We start from the raw sequence: 25686 nt of genomic DNA, 5'->3' as shown, positions 1-25686 counted from the left end.
TAAATGTTGTTATTTCACACTTTCCCTTCAGGTCTCAGATATGTCTGCTGCCAGCAGTCTCCTCTCTGAAGAGCAGTTTCTGTGCTCCATCTGTCTGGATGTGTTCACTGATCCAGTCACCACACCATGTGGACACAACTTCTGCAAGAACTGTATCACACAGCACTGGGATGTTAGTGTCCAGTGCCAGTGTCCCATGTGTCAGAAGCTTTTCAAATGAAGTCTTAGACTATTTTCAATAATGAAGACTACTTAACAGCAACGCCCAATCTCGTCATATCACAGTGCACGCCCCCTTTCTTTGAGGTCGTATAACCTATTCATTGTTAGGCTCGCCCCCTTTCTCTGATGCTGTCCCCTCACCCATTCACAGTTTACCACACATGTGGCAATAACCAATCAGCCCAAGGTATTCCTCTCCAGCTGATCCCAATCACCTAATCAGCGTAGTATATCAGGGTCCATGTTTACTCTGTTTGCTATGTGCTGTGTATGTGTCATTCTCAGTTGCTGATCATCATCGCTGAAGCAGTTGTTTTGCCCCACCTCCTCCCCTGACACCACCATCGGTCATGACTCCTGATAGAAGAATTCCCTATGGGGGATTTCCTATCCTATTCTTCACTGACGACGCCCTCTCATCATCTCAGGAGAGCGTCATCATATCATGGAGTCATACGCCAAAATTAATATGTTGTCTCATTAAAGCTTGTTATACTTTATACTAGTCTCTCATTATTGAAAAGAAGACCTGAGCTGCATGTCAATACTTTCATATCTGAGATTGCTGCTCAGTTCAGAAAGTCAACTCAGATGAAAGCCAGGAGCTGCCCAGAGCAACAAAGAAGCAAACCAGGAGAAGTTCCCTGTGACGTCTACACTGGGACCAAACGGAAGACCCAGAAGTCCTGCCTGGGGTGTCTGGTCTCATACTGTGAGACTCACCTGGAGCCTCATCAGAGAATCTCAGGCCTGAAGAGACACAAGCTGATGGATCCTGTGGAGAACCTGGAAGACAGGATGTGTAAGAAGCATGACAGACCGCTGGAGCTGTTCTGCAAGACTGACCAGATGTGTGTCTGTCAGTTCTGCACTGAGTCAGACCACAAGTCACATCGCTTTGTCCCTCTGGAAGAAGAATATGATGGAAAGAAGGCTGAGATGGGGAAGACGGAGGCTGAAATTCAGCAGATGATCCAGGAGAGACGACTGAAGATTCATGAGATCAAACACTCAGTAGAGCTCAGTAAGGCAAATGCAGACAGAGAGATAGCAGACAGTGTGCGGGTCTTCACCGCTCTGAAGCAGTCTGTGGAGAGAGGCCAGGCTGAGCTCATTGAGACGATTGAAGAGAAGCAGAAAACAACTGAGAAACAGGGTGAAGGCTTCATCAAAGAGCTGGAACAGGAGATCTGTGAGCTGATGAAGAGAACCGCTGAGGTGGAGCAGCTCTCACACACTGAAGACCACCTCCACCTCCTCCAAAGCTTCCCATCCCTGAACACGCCGCCACACACCAAAGACTGGACAGAGGTCAGTGTCCACTCATCATATGAGGGGACTGTGAGGAGAGCTGTGGCTCAGCTGGAGGAGACACTCAGGAAAGAGATGGAGAAGCTGCTTAATGTTGAGCTGAAGAGGGTCCAGCAGTTTGCAGTGGATGTGACTCTCGATCCTGATACAGCACATCCTGATCTCATCCTGTCTGATGATGGGAAACAAGTACATGATGATGATGTAACAAAGAATCTCCCAGACAACCCAGAGAGATTTTCTTCTTGTGCCTGTGTCTTAGCAAAGCAGAGCTTCTCTTCAGGGAAGTTTTACTACGAGGTTCAGGTTAAAGGGAAGACTAACTGGGATGTAGGAGTGGCCAGAGGGTCGATCAACAGGAAGGATACAAGCACACTGAGACCTGAGAATGGCTACTGGACTGTATGGTTGAGGAATGAAAATGAGTACGAAGCTCTTGATTGCCCTGCTGTCCTGCTGTCTCTGAAGATGAAGCCTCAGAAGGTGGGGGTGTTTGTGGATTATGAGGAGGGTCTGGTCTCCTTTTATGATGTAGATGCTGCAGCTCTTATCTACTCCTTTACTGGCTGCACCTTCACTGAGAAACTCTACCCATACTTCGGTCCCTGTCCTAATAATGGTGGTGAAAACTCCGCCCCTCTGATCATCTCTCCTGTCAATCACACAGATTAGACTAAACATACATTTTCCTCAGGATTCATTGTCAGTTAAGACAATTTATGCACATGTTTTGACTTCAGGTAACTAGCAGCCAGTCTAATGTTGAATTTTATTTTATAGACCAACAACCAAAACACTTTTCAGATTTGTCTAGCACATTTGAAGATTAACTTCTTTCAATAGGGCTCTCCACTGAGAGAAGACTAGTAACTACTGATGTAACTTGTCTCTTTACCTTTCTTCTTCTTGGCAAAATGTGTGGTGTTATAGCTCATGTTCATGTGACGTAGACAAAGTGATTTAGTTTTATTATGGGGGGGGGGTTAAAGTTAAACAAGAGTTCAGTATGTTTCTTTATATCCTGTTTTTCATGGACCCCTTACGTGGGATCCTGCACACAACTCTTACAAGCACACAAGCACTTGATGTGGCTGGTTAGTGGTAACATTGGAATGTTGATGTTGATGTTTTTGTCGGAGCCTATGTTCTGAAAATTGCAATCTTTATATCCAGTTTTTCTTTGATCATTAAAGTGAGTGTGTGAAAACGACACATTTTCCAGTTTCATTGTAACATCTCTATTCACTCCTCTAACGGTGCATGATGCACACCACAGTGACACTAGTCAGTTGTTCATTCATTCATTGTGTATTGGATGCGTCTGTCATCTCCTTCCAAAGCATGCTGGGATACCTGGTGATGGACGAGAGCAACGACAGCGACGTGGGGAGGGGCCAGAAGACAGCAAGACAACCAATCAAGCTGCAGCACCAAGCGAGCAGCGTGGCAGGGTGGACAGCGACTCCAAGCCACTTTGCTGTGTGCAACTGGCTGTCCATAGCTTACTTCCTGTTACAGTGTTTGCTAGTACAATATAGAGCTTAGATCAGGCCCAAACAAACAAGCCCGGCCCGGCCTGTCCCATTGGCTGCATTTATGGGGCAGAACCCGAAATGTTCTTAGTAAGTTGCTGTTGATCTATTCCAGGGGTTTTCAAAGTGGGAGGCGGGCCTCCCCAGGGGGGCTCCAAGCAGTTTCAGGGGACGCTCAGTGAAGTGAAACAATATTACATTAGTTATCAAAAGGTGCTCACATAGAATATCCTCAATGTGTCTGATTTGGTTAAAGAGATAGTTGAGAGATACAATCGTTTGGGGGAATTTGACAGTTTTCCCCACTTTCCCAGAGTTAGAAACAAATAAATGCCTTTAGACAGACCTTGATATATTTGGTGTAGTTTGAAGTATGTCAAACACCAATCTCAGGCCATCTTGGCTCAATTGTTGAGTGTCTATGGTATCAAATAACACAATCATGATGATCCCATAGGCATCCAGGAATTGAGCGAGGGGGCTCCTCTTTCCAAGCTTTGTCTGGGGGGAGGCCCACAGTCTCAGACTTTGAAAACCCCTGATCTATTCTAAACTATATCCATTTGTCAGTTCAGTCTTATGAATGCATATGGTTTTATGGTTAGAATAATAATACATTTAATTAATAAGAAGTCGAGGGATTCACTTTTGTACAATAATAAATTTTATTTACAGAGCGCATTTCATGGTACTCAAAAACGCTTTACAAGGGGGTCTAAAAATATCAAGGAAACAACATTAAAAACAGAATACACAATACAAATGATCAAAGAATGAGGGGAAATGATGTTAATACAGATACAATACACAGTCATCACAGGTTAAAAGCACTTTTGAACAGGTGAGTTTTGAGTAATGACTTGAATGTGGGCAGATTGATGCAGTCTCTGATGTGTTTGGGGTGAGAGTTCCAGAGGGAGGGGGCAGCAACGGAGAAAGGCTCTACCACCCCAGGTCCAGCGCTTGGTCCTGAGTGGTGCAGACAAGAGGTTTGCATCTGAGGAGCGGAGGCTACGGCAGGGGATATGGTGGTGGAGCAGGTCAGTGAGGTAGGAGGGGGTGGGTGTATGGTGGTGGAGCAGGTCAGTGAGGTAGGAGGGGGCCTGGTTATAGAGGGCTTTGTGAGTGAGGAGGAGGACTTTGAACTGGATGTGTTGTGGGACAGGGAGCCACTGGAGGTTATGGAGGACAGGGGTGATGTGGTCACGGGAGCGGGTGTGAGTATGAAACCCACAACCAAAATACAGTCTGCCCTTGTGTTATACTTATGGTTGGTATTCTAGTGAAAATAAATTAGCCTTTTTGCTGGGGACCCATAGAACCCCTTCAAGGACTCCTGGGGGTCCCCGGGCCCCACTGAGCACCATGGCTTAAACTACCAAATACTTCACACTGGAAAAATGTGATTAACTAAAGCTACTCAGAAAATGTAGTTCAAACTACTTATAACAAAATAATACAAAAAAGTCACATGCCAGCAGAAAAATGCCACTCAATTCAGTTTATTGCGAAAAGTGCCCAATTGTTATGTCAGTGTCACATAAGCCAAAAACATAAAATACCCCACTATTCATATGGAAGTGTAAGCAATGTCAGATTGTTATGGTCCAAAATTGTTTGTAGTTTCATCAAGTACCAAAAATGACAAAAAAGTAATTAACTACTTGAGTCTAACTACCAGCAAGCTAAGTTTAGTTTACATTGATTTGTTTGTAGTTCACTACTCCCCAAACTGCTTTCATGATTACTATACTAATATTAAGTAGTATAATAGTCTAAATTCAGAAAAGTTCAGTTATCAAAAAGTCCCATCACCCCAGTACTCTTCCACTCCAATTCTTGAGTGACTTGAGTAACAAATTAATACTCTGCTAATGAGAAATTGCATTGGAGCCAAATTGCCATAACTCCTCTGTTCCCTGATTCCTCTGTGATTTCTGCCTCTGTCTTCTTCCACAGTGAATGCAGCTGCAGAGGCAGTCAGCATCCACTCTGCTCAAGCACACCACTTCCTGACTCCATCCAGGAGGAACATTGAACCCAAGTGGTACCGCGGCACTCCTGACTTCCAGTCCTACTACCGCTTCTACAACAGCATCGGACACATTGAAGGAGTGAGTTAAGGACGGTGGTTCTCAACGTGGGGTCCGGGGACCACCAGGGGTCCTTGAGGAGGTTCCAGGGGGGTCCTCAGGAAATTGCTGAATTGTTAAACTTCACAATTATTTGATTTACAAGAAGTTAATGCGATTAGAGCAGAGGTTCTCAAATGTTTTTCAGCCAAGGACCCCTTACAAGATAGAAAATATACCGGGGACCCCCTCATTCTGATTTGTGATTTTGGGCTAAGCTTAATTGTTTCCACGGTAACGTGCTTGACTTTTAATTTGATAGGTTTGTTATTAGAATCTAATCCATGAACCATTTTAGATTGAAAGCATAAACTATTTTCATTGAACTATGAAGATTTTGCAAAAAAAAATATATATATATTTTTTTTTTATTACATTACATTTACATTACGTCATTTGGCAGACACTTTTGTTTTGTCCAAAGCGACTTACAATATCACAATTTGTCAACAGTACAGAAAACCACTATGCAACACAATCAATGACAGCCAAGATATTTTGATAGACTAGCACCATGTAGGAAGTAGTTTGAGAAGGAATAATTAACATGTAGCATTTTATTTTTTAATAAAAAAAATTATTATTATTATTATTATTTTTTTTTACTTGAAAACTTTTCGCGGACCCCCTGGCAAAGTGCCACGGACCCCTGGGGGTCCGCGGACCCCCATTTGAGAACCACTGGATTAGAGAATGTAGAGGGATGACTGTTTTGATCATAGTTTCACTGTTCTCCCTCTGCCACCTACAGTAGAGCAGTTAGTCTTGGAATTCTGGACAAAATCATATCCAACAATAAACATATTCTCAGATTTGGGTCCAAGAGACAAACTGTCTTGATATGAAAAGGTTTGAGAATCACTGGTGTTGGATTGAATGGGGATGAGCTTTTTAAAGGGATCTCAGCCTGAGTTCTATATAGCTACTGCCATAGGCATTGTCCTTTCATGTGATCCACTAACATTTTCTATGTGTTCTCTCTTTCCTGTACCGATGTGTCTGTCTTTCTGCAGCTCTATGAGATTAACAGGATCAGGATGTTGTATCAGCAGATGCGTCACCTGGAGCAGGTCCACGGCGCCGATGCCTCCAGCTACCAAAACGCCCTGGGTGTCCTGACCACCACTACGTGTCCCCCCCCCCCACCACCACCACCACCACCACCACGGCTGCCCCGACACTGGACCACCTGGCTGACCCAGGTTATCTTCCTATGTAACCCCGCCCACAAGCTCTGCAAGCCTCAGATTGTTTACCTGCTGACGGCCGCCGTCCCGGTGCTGTGCGACCCGCACTACAACCCGGCCTGCAGGCCTAGCCTAGGTAAACCCAGCCCCCACATGACCTGCTCTCTCAGTTCCCAGTCACCTTGTGACTGTAAGCAGGGTGAGCCTGAGAGCAGGTCACTGGGGGCTGGGTTTACCCATGACAGAGGAGGAGATGAAAGCTGCTGCACCTCCCTCTCCGTCCCCACCTCCTGCTCCCAAAACGTCTGTCCCACCCCCATCTCCGCCTCCACCTCCTGTCAAGGGAATGGAGCACGATGGGACCCGTACTGGGACCTCGACTGCCTCATCGACCACCCTCCCCGCCCCATCACAGAAACTGCCTCACCGGCTGCGCCCGTTGAGGAGAAAGTGGTGAAAGAGGAGGTGGCACCAGCTGAGGAACATGTTGCTGAAGCACCAGTGGAGCAGAAAGAGGAGGTGGCACCAGCTGAGGAACATGTTGCTGAAGCACCATGTACCAGAAAGAGGAGGTAGCACCAGCTGAGGAACATGTTGCTGAAGCACCAGTGGAGCAGAAAGAGGCGGTGGCACCAGGCACCAGCTGAGGAACATGTTGCTGAAGCACCAGTGGAGCAGAAAGAGGAGGTAGCACCAGCTGAGGAACATGTTGCTGAAGCACCAGTGGAGCAGAAAGCCCCCGACTTTGAACCTTATGATTTCAAACGCGACCTCTATGACCCCTTCTGTTAAGCTGATCCAGCTCCAGAGCCTGAGTAAAAATCAAGCTTAAAAATAATATCCTACAGGGAAAGACTCAAATTATTAAGTAGCCTACAGGATCAATCCAGCCAGGACTGCTTCAGAGGACAGAGAAACACACAATAGGTGTATGTTGCTCATTGTTTGTCCAAATCACAATGTTGGAGTCATTTATGTTTGTTGTTGGCATCATGTCATATTATTTAGTTTAGATATCTTGCAGTATTATTTTTGGACACTTGGTGGCGGTCATGGGATCACAGAGTTGTATAATAATAGGCACAGGTGACAGGAGATCATTAGGCACAGGTGAGGGGGAGCACACACAGTTCTCACCAGACCACAGACCAAGAGCAGCATTGGAAACCAACTAGAAACAAACTGGTATGCTCGTCTCATCTCTGTACAATAAAGCAGTGGTTCCCAACCTTTTTTGTCTTATGTACCCCTTGAGCTGTTTTTCCATGACAATAGTACCCCTCACTCATGCGTGGTGATGATTACATACAAGTAAATCTATACAAAATATATGTTTCACTGAACTGTCGGTGTTTGGGCTTTTTAGTTGTTGTTTTTTGCCATTATCAGTAGCAGAACAGTGTAGCAGTTGACACTTGCCAGCAGAACTAGTTGTGGCACACACATCACATTTTAACAATGGGCTTATGAAATGACTTGGAATATATATATATTTATTTATAATTTTGGAGGTAAATTGTATTCCCCAATCATTCCAAGTATACCCCCTGCAAGCTGCTCAAGTACCCCTAGGGTACACGTACCCCTGGTTGGGAATCACTGCAATAAAGCACCAACTAAACTGCATATCACTGTCTGGATCTTTTTTTGGGGGGGGGGGGGTTCTGCTTAAGACAGTGGTTCTCAAACTTTTTCTGTCATGCCCCACTTTGAAGGAGGAAAAATGTTCATGCCCCACCGCCCCAACACAATTGTAACAAAAGGGTCCAAGTTGAACTTTTATTGAAATAACATCAAGATCATGACTATTCCATTCTATTTTCTTTCAAAAATGTTGTCCAAATAAAAAAACGACTTCCATTTCAACTTTAAACAAAATCTTGTGACTGCTACTGTAGGCCTACATCTGTGCTTTTTTAAATAATAAATTAAAATAATCAAACAGAAATTCCAATCACTTTGCTAGAACAAACAAAGTTAACCAGATTGCTCCATCAGATAAAAATCAAATGAAATGTGCAATCACTTTGTTATAACGATATCAATAAAGTTATATCTGTGCAAAAAATAAGAAATATTTGACAAGAAAAATTTGCATTAAGTCTTATCACTGTAGCCTATTAGTGGCTGCAATGAACCCATTTTGCACTGCACATATTTTCAAAAGAACATCAATAAAGTGCAACCTGTGCAAAACTAAACAAAACCCGATCAAACATTTGGCAATATGAATGAACCATCATCCATGGAATGAATGCGAAAACAGTCCAACATCAAAACATTGGTTCCACGCTGCATTAGATCACTCCAACCTACCTGTGTATTATGGCAAGTGGCAGGGGCGGTTTTAGCATCAGAGCTTTGGGTGGGCTCAGCCCACCCAATTATTTATGCAAGCATAATTCTACCATATAGTAACCTGTATGCAGAATATATATAGTATATATAGGGAAACAATTATTTTTTCATCGCTGTAAAACCACAGAACGGTAAAGAAGATATTGATGTGTGTAGTTCTTCATATATCTACGGTAGTCTCTTCATTTTGATCTCAAAGTGCGCCAGTTTGATCCATTTTTACTTGAAACTGTACACAATTTTCTTCCGGGGTGGGCTCAGCCCACCCAAAGGTCATGGACCACTGAACCCCTAGGGGGTCCGGGGGCATGTTCTCATTTTTTTTATGAAAGTTTCCACTGAATATGACATCAAGAAAATATCATCAATGTAGCCTACTGACCACAGAGTAGTAATACAGTGATAAAGATGAATATTAAGAGGATTTTAAACAGATAAACACACTCATGGGAGAAAAACTTGAGCCAACTAGAACACCATGCAGTCTTTTGTCAGTAAATGTTGTCCCTAAAGATAAGACATTATTGTGAATGATCCAGGCAGTTAAAGACAGTAAATGTTGTCCCTAAAGATAAGACATTATTGTGAATGATCCAGGCAGTTAAAGACAGTAAATGTTGTCTCTAAAGATAAGACATTATTGTGAATGATCCAGGCAGTTAAAGACAGTAAAAATAAGACATTATTGTGAATGATCCAGGCAGTTAAAGACAGTAAAGGAACAACTGGATATCCAGCCGATCAGGACGTGTCACAAAGCAGACATGAACTCATGATAGAGATGTTAGCATATAGGCTACCAAGAAGTGTGAATGGAGATTACTGAGGCCAGACATTTTATTCAAGACATCAGTTGTGTCCTCAATATAGGAGGACAGTTTCATTATGGTATAATGAAGTCAATACATGCAGGTTTGCATTATGACATCACTGATGATGTCACACATCCATGGGATTTATGACATCACTGATGATGTCACACATCACTGGGATTTATGACATCACTGATGATGTCACAGTGGGATTTATGACATCACTGATGATGTCACAGTGGGATTTAAATGTTATTTCACACTTTCCCTTCAGGTCTCAGTGTTTGGATATGTCTGCTGCCAGCAGTCTCCTCTCTGAAGAGCAGTTTCTGTGCTCCATCTGTCTGGATGTGTTCACTGATCCAGTCACCACACCATGTGGACACAACTTCTGCAAGAACTGTATCACACAGCAGTGGGATGTTAGTGTCCAGTGCCAGTGTCCCATGTGTCAGAAGCTTTTCAACACAAGACCTGAGCTGCATGTCAATACTTTCATATCTGAGATGGCTGCTCAGTTCAGGAAGTCAGCTCAGATGAAAGCCAGCAGCTGCCCAGACCAACAAAGTGCCAAACCAGGAGAAGTTCCCTGTGACGTCTGCACTGGGACCAAACGCAAGGCCCAGAAGTCCTGCCTGGGGTGTCTGACCTCCTACTGTGAGAATCACCTGGAGCCTCATCAGAGAGTGAGGGGCCTGAAGAGACACAAGCTGATGGATCCTGTGGAGATCCTGGAAGACAGGATGTGTAAGAAGCATGACAGACCGCTGGAGCTGTTCTGCAAGACTGACCAGATGTGTGTATGTCAGTTCTGTACTGAGTCAGACCACAGGTCACATCGCTTTGTCCCTCTGGAAGAAGAATATAAAAGAAAGAAGGCTGAACTGGGGAAGACGGAGGCTGAAATCCAACAGAAGATCCAGGAGAGACGACTGAAGATTCATGATATCAAACACTCAGTAGAGCTCAGTAAGGCAAATGCAGACAGAGAGATAGCAGACGGTGTGCGGGTCTTCACTGCTCTGAAGCAGTCTGTGGAGAGAGGCCAGGCTGAGCTCATTCAGACGATTGAAGAGAAGCAGAAAACAACAGAGAAACAGGGTGAAGGCTTCATCAAAGAGCTGGAACAGGAGATCTGTGAGCTGATGAAGAGAACCGCTGAGGTGGAGCAGCACTCACACACTGAAGACCACCTCCACCTCATCCAAAGCTTCCCATCCCTGAACACTCCTCCACACACCAAAGACTGGACAGATGTCAGTGTCCACTCAACATATGAGGGGACTGTGAGGAGAGCTGTGGCTCAGCTGGAGGAGACACTCAGGAAAGAGATGGAGAAGCTGCTTGCTGATGTTGAGCTGAAGAGGGTCCAGCAGTTTGCAGTGGATGTGACTCTTGATCCTAATACAGCATATCCCCGTCTCATCCTGTCTGATGATGGGAAACAAGTACATTATGGTGATGTAAAGAAGAAACTCCCAGACAACCCAGAGAGATTTTCTTCTTGTACCTGTGTCTTAGCAAAGCAGAGCTTCTCTTCAGGGAAGTTTTACTACGAGGTTCAGGTTAAAGGGAAGACTGACTGGGATGTGGGAGTGGCCAGAGAGTCGATCAACAGGAAGGGAGACATCACACTGAGTCCTGAGGATGGCTACTGGACTGTAGCGTTGAGGAATGGAAATGAGTACATAGCTGTTGCTGGCCCTGATGTCCTCCTCTCTCTGAAGATGAAGCCTCAGAAGGTCGGGGTGTTTGTGGATTATGAGGAGGGTCTAGTCTCCTTTTATGATGTAGCTGCTGCAGCTCTTATCTACTCCTTTACTGGCTGCACCTTCACTGAGAAACTCTACCCATACTTCGGTCCCTGTCCTAATAATGATGGTAAAAACTCCACCCCTCTGATCATCTCTCCTGTCAATCACACAGATTAGACTGATCATTCATTTGCCTCAGGATTGTCAGTTAAAACAGTTTACACATATGTTGTTTTGTCTTCAGGTAAATAATATCCAGTTTAATGTTGCATTTTATTTTATAGAACAACAAAAACACTTTTCAGACTTGTCTAGCACATTGAGAATAATTTGTTCTTTCAATAGGGCTCTCCACTGAGAGAAGCCCAGTAACTACTGATGTATCTTGTCTCTTTACCTTTTCTTCCTCTTGGCAGAATGTGTGGTGTTATGGCTCATGTTCATGTGATGTAGACATAATGATTTAGTTAGATCATGTGGGGGGCGTAGTTAAAGTTATAGAAGAGTTAAAGGAGAATTTCGTTTTTTTTAACCTGGACCCATCTCCTGGCAATAATTATGATTTGGCCACTCACCCAGCGATGTTCGCTGCATTTCTGGGCCTCCTAGCGTTGTTTTGAGATCAATAGCGTCCAAGTCAGTCGTAAAATGGAGCTGATTTGGGGCCAAGTGTGAGCCTGTCTATCCTGCATCTAAATAGCTATTTTTATTCCCGTTTTCGCCACATATCGCCATAATCTGATCCGTCAACATCCACCAGAGTGATATCTCCCCCCAGGCTATTTCCTGGTCTCTCCCAGGGACCAAATTACCTCAAACGTGATCTCGGTCACCAAGTCTCGTGAAGTCCCGCGATACTTTCCTGCCGACTCGTCAACTACAGGTAGGACGCTTTGCGGTCGTGGTTTTAGCGTAACCTATGTGGGGTTTGGCATAACCTTCGTTATTTCGAATCCCACATAGGTTACGCCAAACCCCACATAGGTTACGCTAAAACCACCACCGCAAAGCGTCCTACCTGTAGTTGACCAGTCGGCAGGAAAGTATCGCGGGACTTCACGAGACTTGGTGACCAAGATCACGTTTGAGGTAATTTGGTCCCTGGGAGAGACCAGGAAATAGCCTGGGGGGAAATATCACTGGTGGATGTTGACGGATCAGATTATGGCAATATGTGGCGAAAACGGGAATAAAAATAGCTATTTAGATGCAGGAAAGACATAGCCTGGGTAAACCCATCCCCCACGTGACCTGCTCTCAGACCTGTTCTCAGTCACTGGGAACTGAGAGAGCAGGTCACGTGGTGGCTGGGTTTACCTAGGCTAGGAAAGACAGGCTCACACTTGGCCCCAAATCAGCTCCATTTTACGACTGACTTGGACGCTATTGATCTCAAAACAACGCTAGGACGCCCAGAAACGCCGCGAACATCGCTGGGTGAGTGGCCAAATCATAATTATTGCCAGGAGATGGGTCCAGGTTAAAAAAAAACGAAATTCTCCTTTAAGTATTTTTCTTTATATGCTGTTTTTCTTTGATCATTAAAGTGAGTGTGTGAAAACGACACATTTTCCAGTTTCATTGTAACATCTCTATTCACTCCTCTAACGGTGCATGATGCACACCACAGTGACACTAGTCAGTTGTTCATTCATTCATTGTGTATTGGATGCGTCTGTCATCTCCTTCCAAAGCATGCTGGGATACCTGGTGATGGATGAGAGCATTTACAGCCACATGAGGAGGGGCTAAGTTCAAAATGTCAAATGGAAAGACAGCAAGACAACCAATCAAGCTGCAGCACCAAGCGAGCAGCGGGGCAGGGTGGACAGAGACTCCAAGCCACTTTTGCTGTGCTGGTGTGCACTGGCTGTGCATAGCTTACTTCCTGTTACAGTGTTTGCTAGTACAATATAGAGCTTAGATCAGGCCCAAACAAACAAGCCCGGCCCGGCCTGTCCCATTGGCTGCATTTATGGGGCCGAACCCGAAATGTTCTTAGTAAATTGCTGTTGATCTATTCCAGGGGTTTTCAAAGTGGGAGGCGGGCCTCCCCAGGGGGGCTCCAAGCAGTTTCAGGAGACGCTCAGTGAAGTGAAACAATATTACATTAGTTATCAAAAGGTGATCACATAGAATATCCTCAATGTGTCTGATTTGGTTAAAGAGATAGTTGAGAGATACAATCGTTTGGGGGAATTTGACAGTTTTCCCCACTTTCCCAGAGTTAGAAACAAATAAATGCCTTTAGACAGACCTTGATATATTTGGTGTAGTTTGAAGTATGTCAAACACCAATCTCAGGCCATCTTGGCTCAATTGTTGAGTGTCTATGGTATCAAATAACACAATCATGATGATCCCATAGGCATCCAGGAATTGAGCGAGGGGGCTCCTCTTTCCAAGCTTTGTCTGGGGGGAGGCCCACAGTCTCAGACTTTGAAAACCCCTGATCTATTCTAAACTATATCCATTTGTCAGTTCAGTCTTATGAATGCATATGGTTTTATGGTTAGAATAATAATACATTTAATTAATAAGAAGTCGAGGGATTCACTTTTGTACAATAATACATTTTATTTACAGAGCGCTTTTCATGGTACTCAAAAACGCTTTACAAGGGGGTCTAAAAATATCAAGGAAACAACATTAAAAACAGAATACACAATACAAATGATCAAAGAATGAGGGGAAATGATGTTAATACAGATACAACACACAGTCATCACAGGTTAAAAGCACTTTTGAACAGGTGAGTTTTGAGTAATGACTTGAATGTGGGCAGATTGATGCAGTCTCTGATGTGTTTGGGGTGAGAGTTCCAGAGGAAGGGGGCAGCAACGGAGAAAGGCTCTACCACCCCAGGTCCAGCGCTTGGTCCTGAGTGGTGCAGACAAGAGGTTTGCATCTGAGGAGCGGAGGCTACGGCAGGGGATATGGTGGTGGAGCAGGTAGGAGGGGGTGGGTGTATGGTGGTGGAGCAGGTCAGTGAGGTAGGAGGGGGCCTGGTTATAGAGGGCTTTGTGAGTGAGGAGGAGGACTTTGAACTGGATGTGTTGTGGGACAGGGAGCCACTGGAGGTTATGGAGGACAGGGGTGATGTGGTCACGGGAGCGGGTGTGAGTATGAAACCCACAACCAAAATACAGTCTGCCCTTGTGTTATACTTATCGTTGGTATTCTAGTGAAAATAAATTAGCCTTTTTGCTGGGGACCCATAGAACCCCTTCAAGGACTCCTGGGGGTCCCCGGGCCCCACTGAGCGCCATGGCTTAAACTACCAAATACTAAAATTTGATTAACTAAAGCTACTCAGAAAATGTAGTTCAAACTACTTATAACAAAATAATACAGAAAAGTCACATGCCAGCAGAAAAATGCCACTCAATTCAGTTTATTGCGAAAAGTGCCCAATTATTATGTCAGTGTCACATAAGCCAAAAACATAAAATACCCCACTATTCATATGGAAGTGCAAGCAATGTCAGATTGTTATGGTCCAGAATTGTTTGTAGTTTCATCAAGTACAAAAAAATGACAAAAAAGTAATTAACTACTTCAGTCTAACTACCAGCAAGCTAAGTTTAGTTTACATTAGCTTTTGTTTGTAGTTCACTACTCCCCAAACTGCTTTCATGATTACTATACTAATATTAAGTAGTATAATAGTCTAAATTCAGAGTAAGAAAAGTTCAGTTATCAAAAAGTCCCATCACCCCAGTACTCTTCCCCTCCAATTCTTGAGTGACTGAGTAACAAAGTAATACTCTGCTAATGAGAAATTGTATTGAGGCGAAATTGCCATAACTCCCCTGTTCCCTGATTCCTCTGTGATTTCTGCCTCTGTCTTCTTCCACAGTGAATGCAGCTGCAGAGGCAGTCAGCATCCACTCTGCAAGCACACCACTTCCTGACTCCATCCAGGAGGAACATTGAACCCAAGTGGTACCGCGGCACTCCTGACTTCCAGTCCTACTACCGCTTCTACAACAGCATCGGACACATTGAAGGAGTGAGTTAAGGACGGTGGTTCTCAACGTGGGGTCCGGGGACCACCAGGGGTCCTTGAGGAGGTTCCAGGGGGGTCCTCAGGAAATTGCTGAATTGTTAAACTTCACAATTATTTGATTTACAAGAAGTTAATGCGATTAGAGCAGAGGTTCTCAAATGTTTTTCAGCCAAGGACCCCTTACAAGATAGAAAATATACCGGGGACCCCCTCATTCTGATTTGTGATTTTGGGCTAAGCTTAATTGTTTCCACGGTAACGTGCTTGACTTTTAATTTGATAGGTTTGTTATTAGAATCTAATCCATGAACCATTTTAGATTGAAAGCATAAACTATTTTCATTGAACTATGAAGATTTTGCAAAAAAAAATATATATATATATTTTTTTTATTACATTACATTTACATTACGTCATTTGGCAGACACTTTTGTTTTGTCCAAAGCGACTTACAATATCACAATTTGTCAACAGTACAGAAAACCACTATGCAACACAATCAATGACAGCCAAGATATTTTGATAGACTAGCACCATGTAGGAAGTAGTTTGAGAAGGAATAATTAACATGTAGCATTTTATTTTTTAATAAAAAAAAAAAAATATATATATATATATATATATATATATATATATTTTTTTTTACTTGAAAACTTTTCGCGGACCCCTGGGGGTCCGCGGACCCCCATTTGAGAACCACTGGATTAGAGAATGTAGAGGGATGACTGTTTTGATCATAGTTTCACTGTTCTCCCTCTGCCACCTACAGTAGAGCAGTTAGTCTTGGAATTCTGGACAAAATCATATCCAACAATAAACATATTCTCAGATTTGGGTCCAAGAGACAAACTGTCTTGATATGAAAAGGTTTGAGAATCACTGGTGTTGGATTGAATGGGGATGAGCTTTTTAAAGGGATATCTCAGCCTGAGTTCTATATAGCTACTGCCATAGGCATTGTCCTTTCATGTGATCCACTAACATTTTCTATGTGTTCTCTCTCTCCTGTACCGATGTGTCTGTCTTTCTGCAGCTCTATGAGATTAACAGGATCAGGATGTTGTATCAGCAGATGCGTCACCTGGAGCAGGTCCACGGCGCCGATGCCTCCAGCTACCAAAACGCCCTGGGTGTCCTGACCACCACTACGTGTCCCCCCCCCCCACCACCACCACCACCACCACGGCTGCCCCGACACTGGACCCCCTGGCTGACCCAGGTTATCTTCCTATGTAACCCCGCCCACAAGCTCTGCAAGCCTCAGATTGTTTACCTGCTGACGGCCGCCGTCCCGGTGCTGTGCGACCCGCACTACAACCCGGCCTGCAGGCCTAGCCTAGGTAAACCCAGCCCCCACATGACCTGCTCTCTCAGTTCCCAGTCACCTTGTGACTGTAAGCAGGGTGAGCCTGAGAGCAGGTCACTGGGGGCTGGGTTTACCCATGACAGAGGAGGAGATGAAAGCTGCTGCACCTCCCTCTCCGTCCCCACCTCCTGCTCCCAAAACGTCTGTCCCACCCCCATCTCCGCCTCCACCTCCTGTCAAGGGAATGGAGCACGATGGGACCCGTACTGGGACCTCGACTGCCTCATCGACCACCCTCCCCGCCCCATCACAGAAACTGCCTCACCGGCTGCACCCGTTGAGGAGAAAGTGGTGAAAGAGGAGGTGGCACCAGCTGAGGAACATGTTGCTGAAGCACCAGTGGAGCAGAAAGAGGAGGTGGCACCAGCTGAGGAACATGTTGCTGAAGCACCATGTACCAGAAAGAGGAGGTAGCACCAGCTGAGGAACATGTTGCTGAAGCACCAGTGGAGCAGAAAGAGGCGGTGGCACCAGGCACCAGCTGAGGAACATGTTGCTGAAGCACCAATGGAGCAGAAAGAGGAGGTAGCACCAGCTGAGGAACATGTTGCTGAAGCACCAGTGGAGCAGAAAGCCCCCGACTTTGAACCTTATGATTTCAAACGCGACCTCTATGACCCCTTCTGTTAAGCTGATCCAGCTCCAGAGCCTGAGTAAAAATCAAGCTTAAAAATAATATCCTACAGGGAAAGACTCAAATTATTAAGTAGCCTACAGGATCAATCCAGCCAGGACTGCTTCAGAGGACAGAGAAACACACAATAGGTGTATGCTGCTCATTGTTTGTCCAAATCACAATGTTGGAGTCATTTATGTTTGTTGTTGGCATCATGTCATATTATTTAGTTTAGATATCTTGCAGTATTATTTTTGGACACTTGTGGCGGTCATGGGATCAGAGTTGTATAATAATAGGCACAGGTAACAGGAGATCATTAGGCACAGGTGAGGGGGAGCACACACAGTTCTCACCAGACCACAGAGCAAGAGCAGCATTGTAAACCAACTAGAAACAAACTGGTATGCTCGTCTCATCTCTGTACAATAAAGCAGTGGTTCCCAACCTTTTTTGTCTTATGTACCCCTTGAGCTGTTTTTCCATGACAATAGTACCCCTCATTCATGCGTGGTGATGATTACATACAAGTAAATCTATACAAAATATATCTTTCACTGAACTGTCTGTGTTTGGGCTTTTTAGTTGTTGTTTTTTGCCATTATCAGTAGCAGAACAGTGTAGCAGTTGACACTTGCCAGCAGAACTAGTTGTGGCACACACATCACATTTTAACAATGGGCTTATGAAATGACTTGGAATATATATATATTTATTTATCATTTTGGAGGTAAATTGTATTCCCCAATCATTCCAAGTATACCCCCTGCAAGCTGCTCAAGTACCCCTAGGGTACACGTACCCCTGGTTGGGAATCACTGCAATAAAGCACCAACTAAACTGCATATCACTGTCTGGATCTTTTTTTTGGGGGGGGGGGGGGGTTCTGCTTAAGACAGTGGTTCTCAAACTTTTTCTGTCATGCCCCACTTTGAAGGAGGAAAAATGTTCATGCCCCACCGCCCCAACACAATTGTAACAAAAGGGTCCAAGTTGAACTTTTATTGAAATAACATCAAGATCATGACTATTCCATTCTATTTTCTTTCAAAAATGTTGTCCAAATAAAAAAACGACTTCCATTTCAACTTTAAACAAAATCTTGTGACTGCTACTGTAGGCCTACATCTGTGCTTTTTTAAATAATAAATTAAAATAATCAAACAGAAATTCCAATCACTTTGCTAGAACAAACAAAGTTAACCAGATTGCTCCATCAGATAAAAATCAAATGAAATGTGCAATCACTTTGTTATAACGATATCAATAAAGTTATATCTGTGCAAAAAATAAGAAATATTTGACAAGAAAAATTTGCATTAAGTCTTATCACTGTAGCCTATTAGTGGCTGCAATGAACCCATTTTGCACTGCACATATTTTCAAAAGAACATCAATAAAGTGCAACCTGTGCAAAACTAAACAAAACCCGATCAAACATTTGGCAATATGAATGAACCATCATCCATGGAATGAATGCGAAAACAGTCCAACATCAAAACATTGGTTCCACGCTGCATTAGATCACTCCAACCTACCTGTGTATTATGGCAAGTGGCAGGGGCGGTTTTAGCATCAGAGCTTTGGGTGGGCTCAGCCCACCCAATTATTTATGCAAGCATAATTCTACCATATAGTAACCTGTATGCAGAATATATATAGTATATATAGGGAAACAATTATTTTTTCATCGCTGTAAAACCACAGAACGGTAAAGAAGATATTGATGTGTGTAGTTCTTCATATATCTAGTCTCTTCATTTTGATCTCAAAGTGCGCCAGTTTGATCCATTTTTACTTGAAACTACACAATTTTCTTCTGGGGTGGGCTCAGCCCACCCAAAGGTCATGGACCACTGAACCCCTAGGGGGTCCGGGGGCATGTTCTCATTTTTTTTATGAAAGTTTCCACTGAATATGACATCAAGAAAATATCATCAATGTAGCCTACTGACCACAGAGTAGTAATACAGTGATAAAGATGATTATTAAGAGGATTTTAAACAGATAAACACACTCATGGGAGAAAAACTTGAGCCAACTAGAACACCATGCAGTCTTTTGTCAGTAAATGTTGTCCCTAAAGATAAGACATTATTGTGAATGATCCAGGCAGTTAAAGACAGTAAATGTTGTCCCTAAAGATAAGACATTATTGTGAATGATCCAGGCAGTTAAAGACAGTAAAAATAAGACATTATTGTGAATGATCCAGGCAGTTAAAGACAGTAAAGGAACAACTGGATATCCAGCCGATCAGGACGTGTCACAAAGCAGACATGAACTCATGATAGAGATGTTAGCATATAGGCTACCAAGAAGTGTGAATGGAGATTACTGAGGCCAGACATTTTATTCAAGACATCAGTTGTGTCCTCAATATAGGAGGACAGTTTCATTATGGTATAATGAAGTCAATACATGCAGGTTTGCATTATGACATCACTGATGATGTCACACATCCATGGGATTTATGACATCACTGATGATGTCACACATCACTGGGATTTATGACATCACTGATGATGTCACAGTGGGATTTATGACATCACTGATGATGTCACAGTGGGATTTAAATGTTATTTCACACTTTCCCTTCAGGTCTCAGTGTTTGGATATGTCTGCTGCCAGCAGTCTCCTCTCTGAAGAGCAGTTTCTGTGCTCCATCTGTCTGGATGTGTTCACTGATCCAGTCACCACACCATGTGGACACAACTTCTGCAAGAACTGTATCACACAGCAGTGGGATGTTAGTGTCCAGTGCCAGTGTCCCATGTGTCAGAAGCTTTTCAACACAAGACCTGAGCTGCATGTCAATACTTTCATATCTGAGATGGCTGCTCAGTTCAGGAAGTCAGCTCAGATGAAAGCCAGCAGCTGCCCAGACCAACAAAGTGCCAAACCAGGAGAAGTTCCCTGTGACGTCTGCACTGGGACCAAACGCAAGGCCCAGAAGTCCTGCCTGGGGTGTCTGACCTCCTACTGTGAGACTCACCTGGAGCCTCATCAGAGAGTGAGGGGCCTGAAGAGACACAAGCTGATGGATCCTGTGGAGATCCTGGAAGACAGGATGTGTAAGAAGCATGACAGACCGCTGGAGCTGTTCTGCAAGACTGACCAGATGTGTGTATGTCAGTTCTGCACTGAGTCAGACCACAGGTCACATCGCTTTGTCCCTCTGGAAGAAGAATATAAAGGAAAGAAGGCTGAACTGGGGAAGACGGAGGCTGAAATCCAACAGAAGATCCAGGAGAGACGACTGAAGATTCATGAGATCAAACACTCAGTAGAGCTCAGTAAGGCAAATGCAGACAGAGAGATAGCAGACGGTGTGCGGGTCTTCACTGCTCTGAAGCAGTCTGTGGAGAGAGGCCAGGCTGAGCTCATTCAGACGATTGAAGAGAAGCAGAAAACAACAGAGAAACAGGGTGAAGGCTTCATCAAAGAGCTGGAACAGGAGATCTGTGAGCTGATGAAGAGAACCGCTGAGGTGGAGCAGCACTCACACACTGAAGACCACCTCCACCTCATCCAAAGCTTCCCATCCCTGAACACTCCTCCACACACCAAGGACTGGACAGAGGTCAGTGTCCACTCAACATATGAGGGGACTGTGAGGAGAGCTGTGGCTCAGCTGGAGGAGACACTCAGTAAAGAGATGGAGAAGCTGCTTGCTGATGTTGAGCTGAAGAGGGTCCAGCAGTTTGCAGTGGATGTGACTCTGGATCCTGATACAGCATATCCTGATCTCATCCTGTCTGATGATGGGAAACAAGTACATGATGGTGATGTAGAGAAGAATCTCCCAGACAACCCAGAGAGATTTTCTTCTTGTGCCTGTGTCTTAGGAAAGCAGAGCTTCTCTTCAGGGAAGTTTTACTATGAGGTCCAGGTTAAAGGGAACACTGACTGGGATGTGGGAGTGGCCAGAGAGTCCATCAACAGGAAGGGAAAAAGCACACTGAGTCCTGACAATGGCTACTGGACTGTATGTCTGAGGAATGGAAATGAGTACAAAGCTGCTGCTGTCCTCCTCTCTCTGAAGATGAAGCCTCAGAAGGTGGGGGTGTTTGTGGATTATGAGGAGGGTCTGGTCTCCTTTTATGACGTAGATGCTGCAGCTCTTATCTACTCCTTTACTGGCTGCACCTTATCTGAGAAACTCTACCCATACTTCGGTCCCTATACTAATAATGGTGGTAAAAACTCCGCCCCTCTGATCATCTCTCCTGTCAATCACACAGATTAGACTGATCAGTAATTTTCCTCAGGATTCATTGTCAGTTAAGACAGTTTACACTATGTTGTTTTGTCTTCAGGTAACTATCAGCCAGTCTAATGTTGAATTTTATTTTATAGAACAACAAAAATACTTTTCAGACTTGTCTAGCACATTAAGATTATTAATTTGTTCTTTCAATAGGGCTCAGTCTCCACTGAGAGAAGACAAGTAACTACTGATGTATCTTGTCTCTTTACCTTTTCCTCCTCTTGGCAGAATGTGTGGTGTTATGGCTCATGTTCATGTGATGTAGACATAATGATTTAGTTAGATCATGTGGGGGGGGGGTTAAAGGTAAAGAAGAGTTAAATATTTCCTTTCATATCCTGTTTTTCTTTGATCATTAAAGCTTCTGGCCTACTTAGACGAGGTTAGGAGTGACGGGTGTTTCGCCCGGCTGTCTTTTCATGGACCCCTTACGTGGGATCCCGCACACAACTCTTACAATCACACAAGCACTTGACGTGGCTGGTTAGTGGTAACATTGGAATGTTGATGATGATGTTTTTGTCGGAGCCTATGTTTTGAAAATTGCAACAAAAAAAAAGTATTTTTCTTTATATCCTGTTTTTCTTTGATCATTAAAGTGAGTGTGTGAAAACGACACATTTTCCAGTTTCATTGTAACATCTCTATTCACTCCTCTAACGGTGCATGATGCGCACCACAGTGACACTAGTCAGTTGTTCATTCATTCATTGTGTATTGGATGCGTCTGTCATCTACTTCCAAAGCATGCTGGGATACCTGGCGATGGATGAGAGCATTTACAGCAACATGAGGAGGGGCTAAGTTCAAAATGTCAAATGGAAAGACGGCAAGACAACCAATCAAGCTTCAGCACCAAGCGAGCAGCGGGGAAGGGTGGACAGAGACTCCAAGCCACTTTTGCTGTGCTGGTGTGCAACTGGCTGTGCATAGCTTACTTCCTGTTACAGTGTTTTCTAGTACAATATAGAGCTTAGATCAGGCCCAAACAAACAAGCCCGGCCCGGCCTGTCCCATTGGCTGCATTTATGGGGCAGAACCCGAAATGTTCTTAGTAAGTTGCTGTTGATCTATTCCAGGGGTTTTCAAAGTGGGAGGCGGGCCTCCCCAGGGGGGCTCCAAGCAGTTTCAGGAGACGCTCAGTGAAGTGAAAAAATATTACATTAGTTATCACAAGGTGATCACATAGAATATCCTCAATGTGTCTGATTTGGTTAAAGAGATAGTTGAGAGATACAATCGTTTGGGGGAATTTGACAGTTTTCCCCACTTTCCCAGAGTTAGAAACAAATAAATGCCTTTAGACAGACCTTGATATATTTGGTGTAGTTTGAAGTATGTCAAACACCAATCTCAGGCCATCTTGACTCAATTGTTGAGTGTCTATGGTATCAAACAACACAATCATGATGATCCCATAGGCATCCAGGAATTGAGCGAGGGGGCTCCTCTTTCCAAGCTTTGTCTGGGGGGAGGCCCACAGTCTCAGACTTTGAAAACCCCTGATCTATTCTAAACTATATCCATTTGTCAGTTCAGTCTTACGAATGCATATGGTTTTATGGTTAGAATAATAATACATTTAATTAATAAGAAGTCGAGGGATTTACTTTTGTACAATAATACATTTTATTTACAGAGCGCTTTTCATGGTACTCGAAAACGCTTTACAAAGGGGTCTAAAAATATCAAGGAAACAAGATTGAAAACAGAATACACAATACAAATGATCAAAGAATGAGGGGAAATGATGTTAATACAGATACAATACACAGTCATCACAGGTTAAAAGCACTTTTGAACAGGTGAGTTTTGAGTAATGACTTGAATGTGGGCAGATTGATGCAGTCTCTGATGTGTTTGGGGTGAGAGTTCCAGAGGGAGGGGGCAGCAACGGAGAAAGGCTCTACCACCCCAGGTCCAGCGCTTGGTCCTGAGTGGTGCAGACAAGAGGTTTGCATCTGAGGAGCGGAGGCTACGGCAGGGGATATGGTGGTGGAGCAGGTCAGTGAGGTAGGAGGGGGCCTGGTTATAGAGGGCTTTGTGAGTGAGGAGGAGGACTCTAAACTGGATGTGTTGTGGGACAGGGGGCCACTGGAGGTTATGGAGGACAGGGGTGATGTGGTCACGGGAGCGGGTGTGAGTATAAAACCCACAACCAAAATACAGTCTGCCCTTGTGTTATACTTATGGTTGGTATTCTAGTGAAAATAAATTAGCCTTTTTGCTGGGGACCCATAGAACCCCTTCAAGGACTCCTGGGGGTCCCCGGGCCCCAATGAGCACCATGGCTTAAACTACCAAATACTAAAATTTGATTAACTAAAGCTACTCAGAAAATGTAGTTCAAACTACTTATAACAAAATAATACAAAAAAGTCACATGCCAGCAGAAAAATGCCACTCAATTCAGTTTATTGCAAAAAGTGCCCAATTGTTATGTCAGTGTCACATAAGCCAAAAACATAAAATACCCCACTATTCATATGGAAGTGCAAGCAATGTCAGATTGTTATGGTCCAGAATTGTTTATAGTTTCAAGTACAAAAAAATGACAAAAAAGTAATTAACTACTTGAGTCTAACTACCACCAGCAAGCTAAGTTTAGTTTACATTAATTTGTTTGTAGTTCACTACTCCCCAAACTGCTTTCATGATTACTATACTAATATTAAGTAGTATAATAGCCTAAATTCAGAGTAAGAAAAGTTCAGTTATCAAAAAGTCCCATCACCCCAGTACTCTTCCCCTCCAATTCTTGAGTGACTTGAGTAACAAAGTAATACTCTGCTAATGAGAAATTGCATTGGAGCCAAATTGCCATAACTCCCCTGTTCCCTGCTTCCTCTGTGATTTCTGCCTCTGTCTTCTTCCACAGTGAATGCAGCTGCAGGGGCAGTCAGCATCCACTCTGCTCAAGCACACCACTTCCTGACTCCATCCAGGAGGAACATTGAACCCAAGTGGTACCGCGGCACTCCTGACTTCCAGTCCTACTACCGCTTCTACAACAGCATCGGACACATTGAAGGAGTGAGTTAAGGACGGTGGTTCTCAACGTGGGGTCCGGGGACCACCAGGGGTCCTTGAGGAGGTTCCAGGGGGGTCCTCAGGAAATTGCTGAATTGTTAAACTTCACAATTATTTGATTTACAAGAAGTTAATGCGATTAGAGAATGTAGAGGGATGACTGTTTTGATCATAGTTTCACTGTTCTCCCTCTGCCACCTACAGTAGAGCAGTTAGTCTTGGAATTCTGGACAAAATCATATCCAACAATAAACATATTCTCAGATTTGGGTCCAAGAGACAAAATGTCTTGATATGAAAAGGTTTGAGAATCACTGGTGTAGGATTGAATGGGGATGAGCTTTTTAAAGGGATATCTCAGCATGAGTTCTATATAGCTACTACCATAGGCATTGTCCTTTCATGTGATCCACTAACATGTTCTATGTGTTCTCTCTCTCCTGTACCGATGTGTCTGTCTTTCTGCAGCTCTATGAGATTGACAGGATCAGGATGTTGTATCAGCAGATGCGTCACCTGGAGCAGGTCCACGGCGCCGATGCCTCCAGCTACCAAAACGCTCTGGGTGTCCTGACCACCACTACGTGGAACATGTTGCTGAAGCACCAGTGGAGCAGAAAGCCCCCGACTTTGAACCTTATGATTTCAAACGCGACCTCTATGACCCCTTCTGTTAAGCTGATCCAGCTCCAGAGCCTGAGTAAAAATCAAGCTTAAAAATAATATCCTACAGGGAAAGACTCAAATTATTAAGTAGCCTACAGGATCAATCCAGCCAGGACTGCTTCAGAGGACAGAGAAACACACAATAGGTGTATGCTGCTCATTGTTTGTCCAAATCACAATGTTGGAGCCATTTATGTTTGTTGTTGGCATCATGTCATATTATTTTGTTTAGATATCTTGCAGTATTATTTTTGGACACTTGGTGGCGGTCATGGGATCAGAGTTGTATAATAATAGGCACAGGTGACAGGAGATCATTAGGCACAGGTGAGGGGGAGCACACACAGTTCTCACCAGACCACAGACCAAGAGCAGCATTGGAAACCAACTAGAAACAAACTGGTATGCTCGTCTCATCTCT

At 43.9% G+C, this 25686-nt stretch overlaps 3 protein-coding genes across 3 annotated transcripts; all 3 read left to right on the top strand.

Moving 5' to 3' along the window:
* Positions 1-40: 40 nt before the first annotated feature.
* LOC310792314 (E3 ubiquitin-protein ligase TRIM21-like) lies at positions 41-2205 on the top strand (the record flags this gene model as incomplete). Its single annotated transcript, XM_083654037.1, has 2 exons — positions 41-139; positions 754-2205. 2 exons carry the CDS (start codon positions 41-43, stop codon positions 2203-2205), a joined length of 1551 nt encoding a protein of 516 aa, XP_083510163.1.
* A 7639-nt stretch (positions 2206-9844) lies between these two features.
* Positions 9845-11485, top strand: LOC310791790 (E3 ubiquitin-protein ligase TRIM39-like; the record flags this gene model as incomplete). Its single annotated transcript, XM_083653455.1, has 1 exon — positions 9845-11485. One exon carries the CDS (start codon positions 9845-9847, stop codon positions 11483-11485), a length of 1641 nt encoding a protein of 546 aa, XP_083509581.1.
* Positions 11486-19916: 8431 nt separating this feature from the next.
* LOC310791793 (E3 ubiquitin-protein ligase TRIM21-like) lies at positions 19917-21548 on the top strand (the record flags this gene model as incomplete). The annotated part of the gene is made up of 1 exon (XM_083653457.1): positions 19917-21548. One exon carries the CDS (start codon positions 19917-19919, stop codon positions 21546-21548), a length of 1632 nt encoding a protein of 543 aa, XP_083509583.1.
* Positions 21549-25686: the final 4138 nt, after the last annotated feature.

This window comes from Poromitra crassiceps (genome assembly GCF_964638095.1).
Source record: "Poromitra crassiceps genome assembly, chromosome: 17".
Taxonomy (NCBI): domain Eukaryota; kingdom Metazoa; phylum Chordata; class Actinopteri; order Beryciformes; family Melamphaidae; genus Poromitra; species Poromitra crassiceps.
The sequence above is the reverse complement of the archived record's forward strand: the minus strand, read 5'-3'. Positions and strand labels throughout refer to the sequence as shown.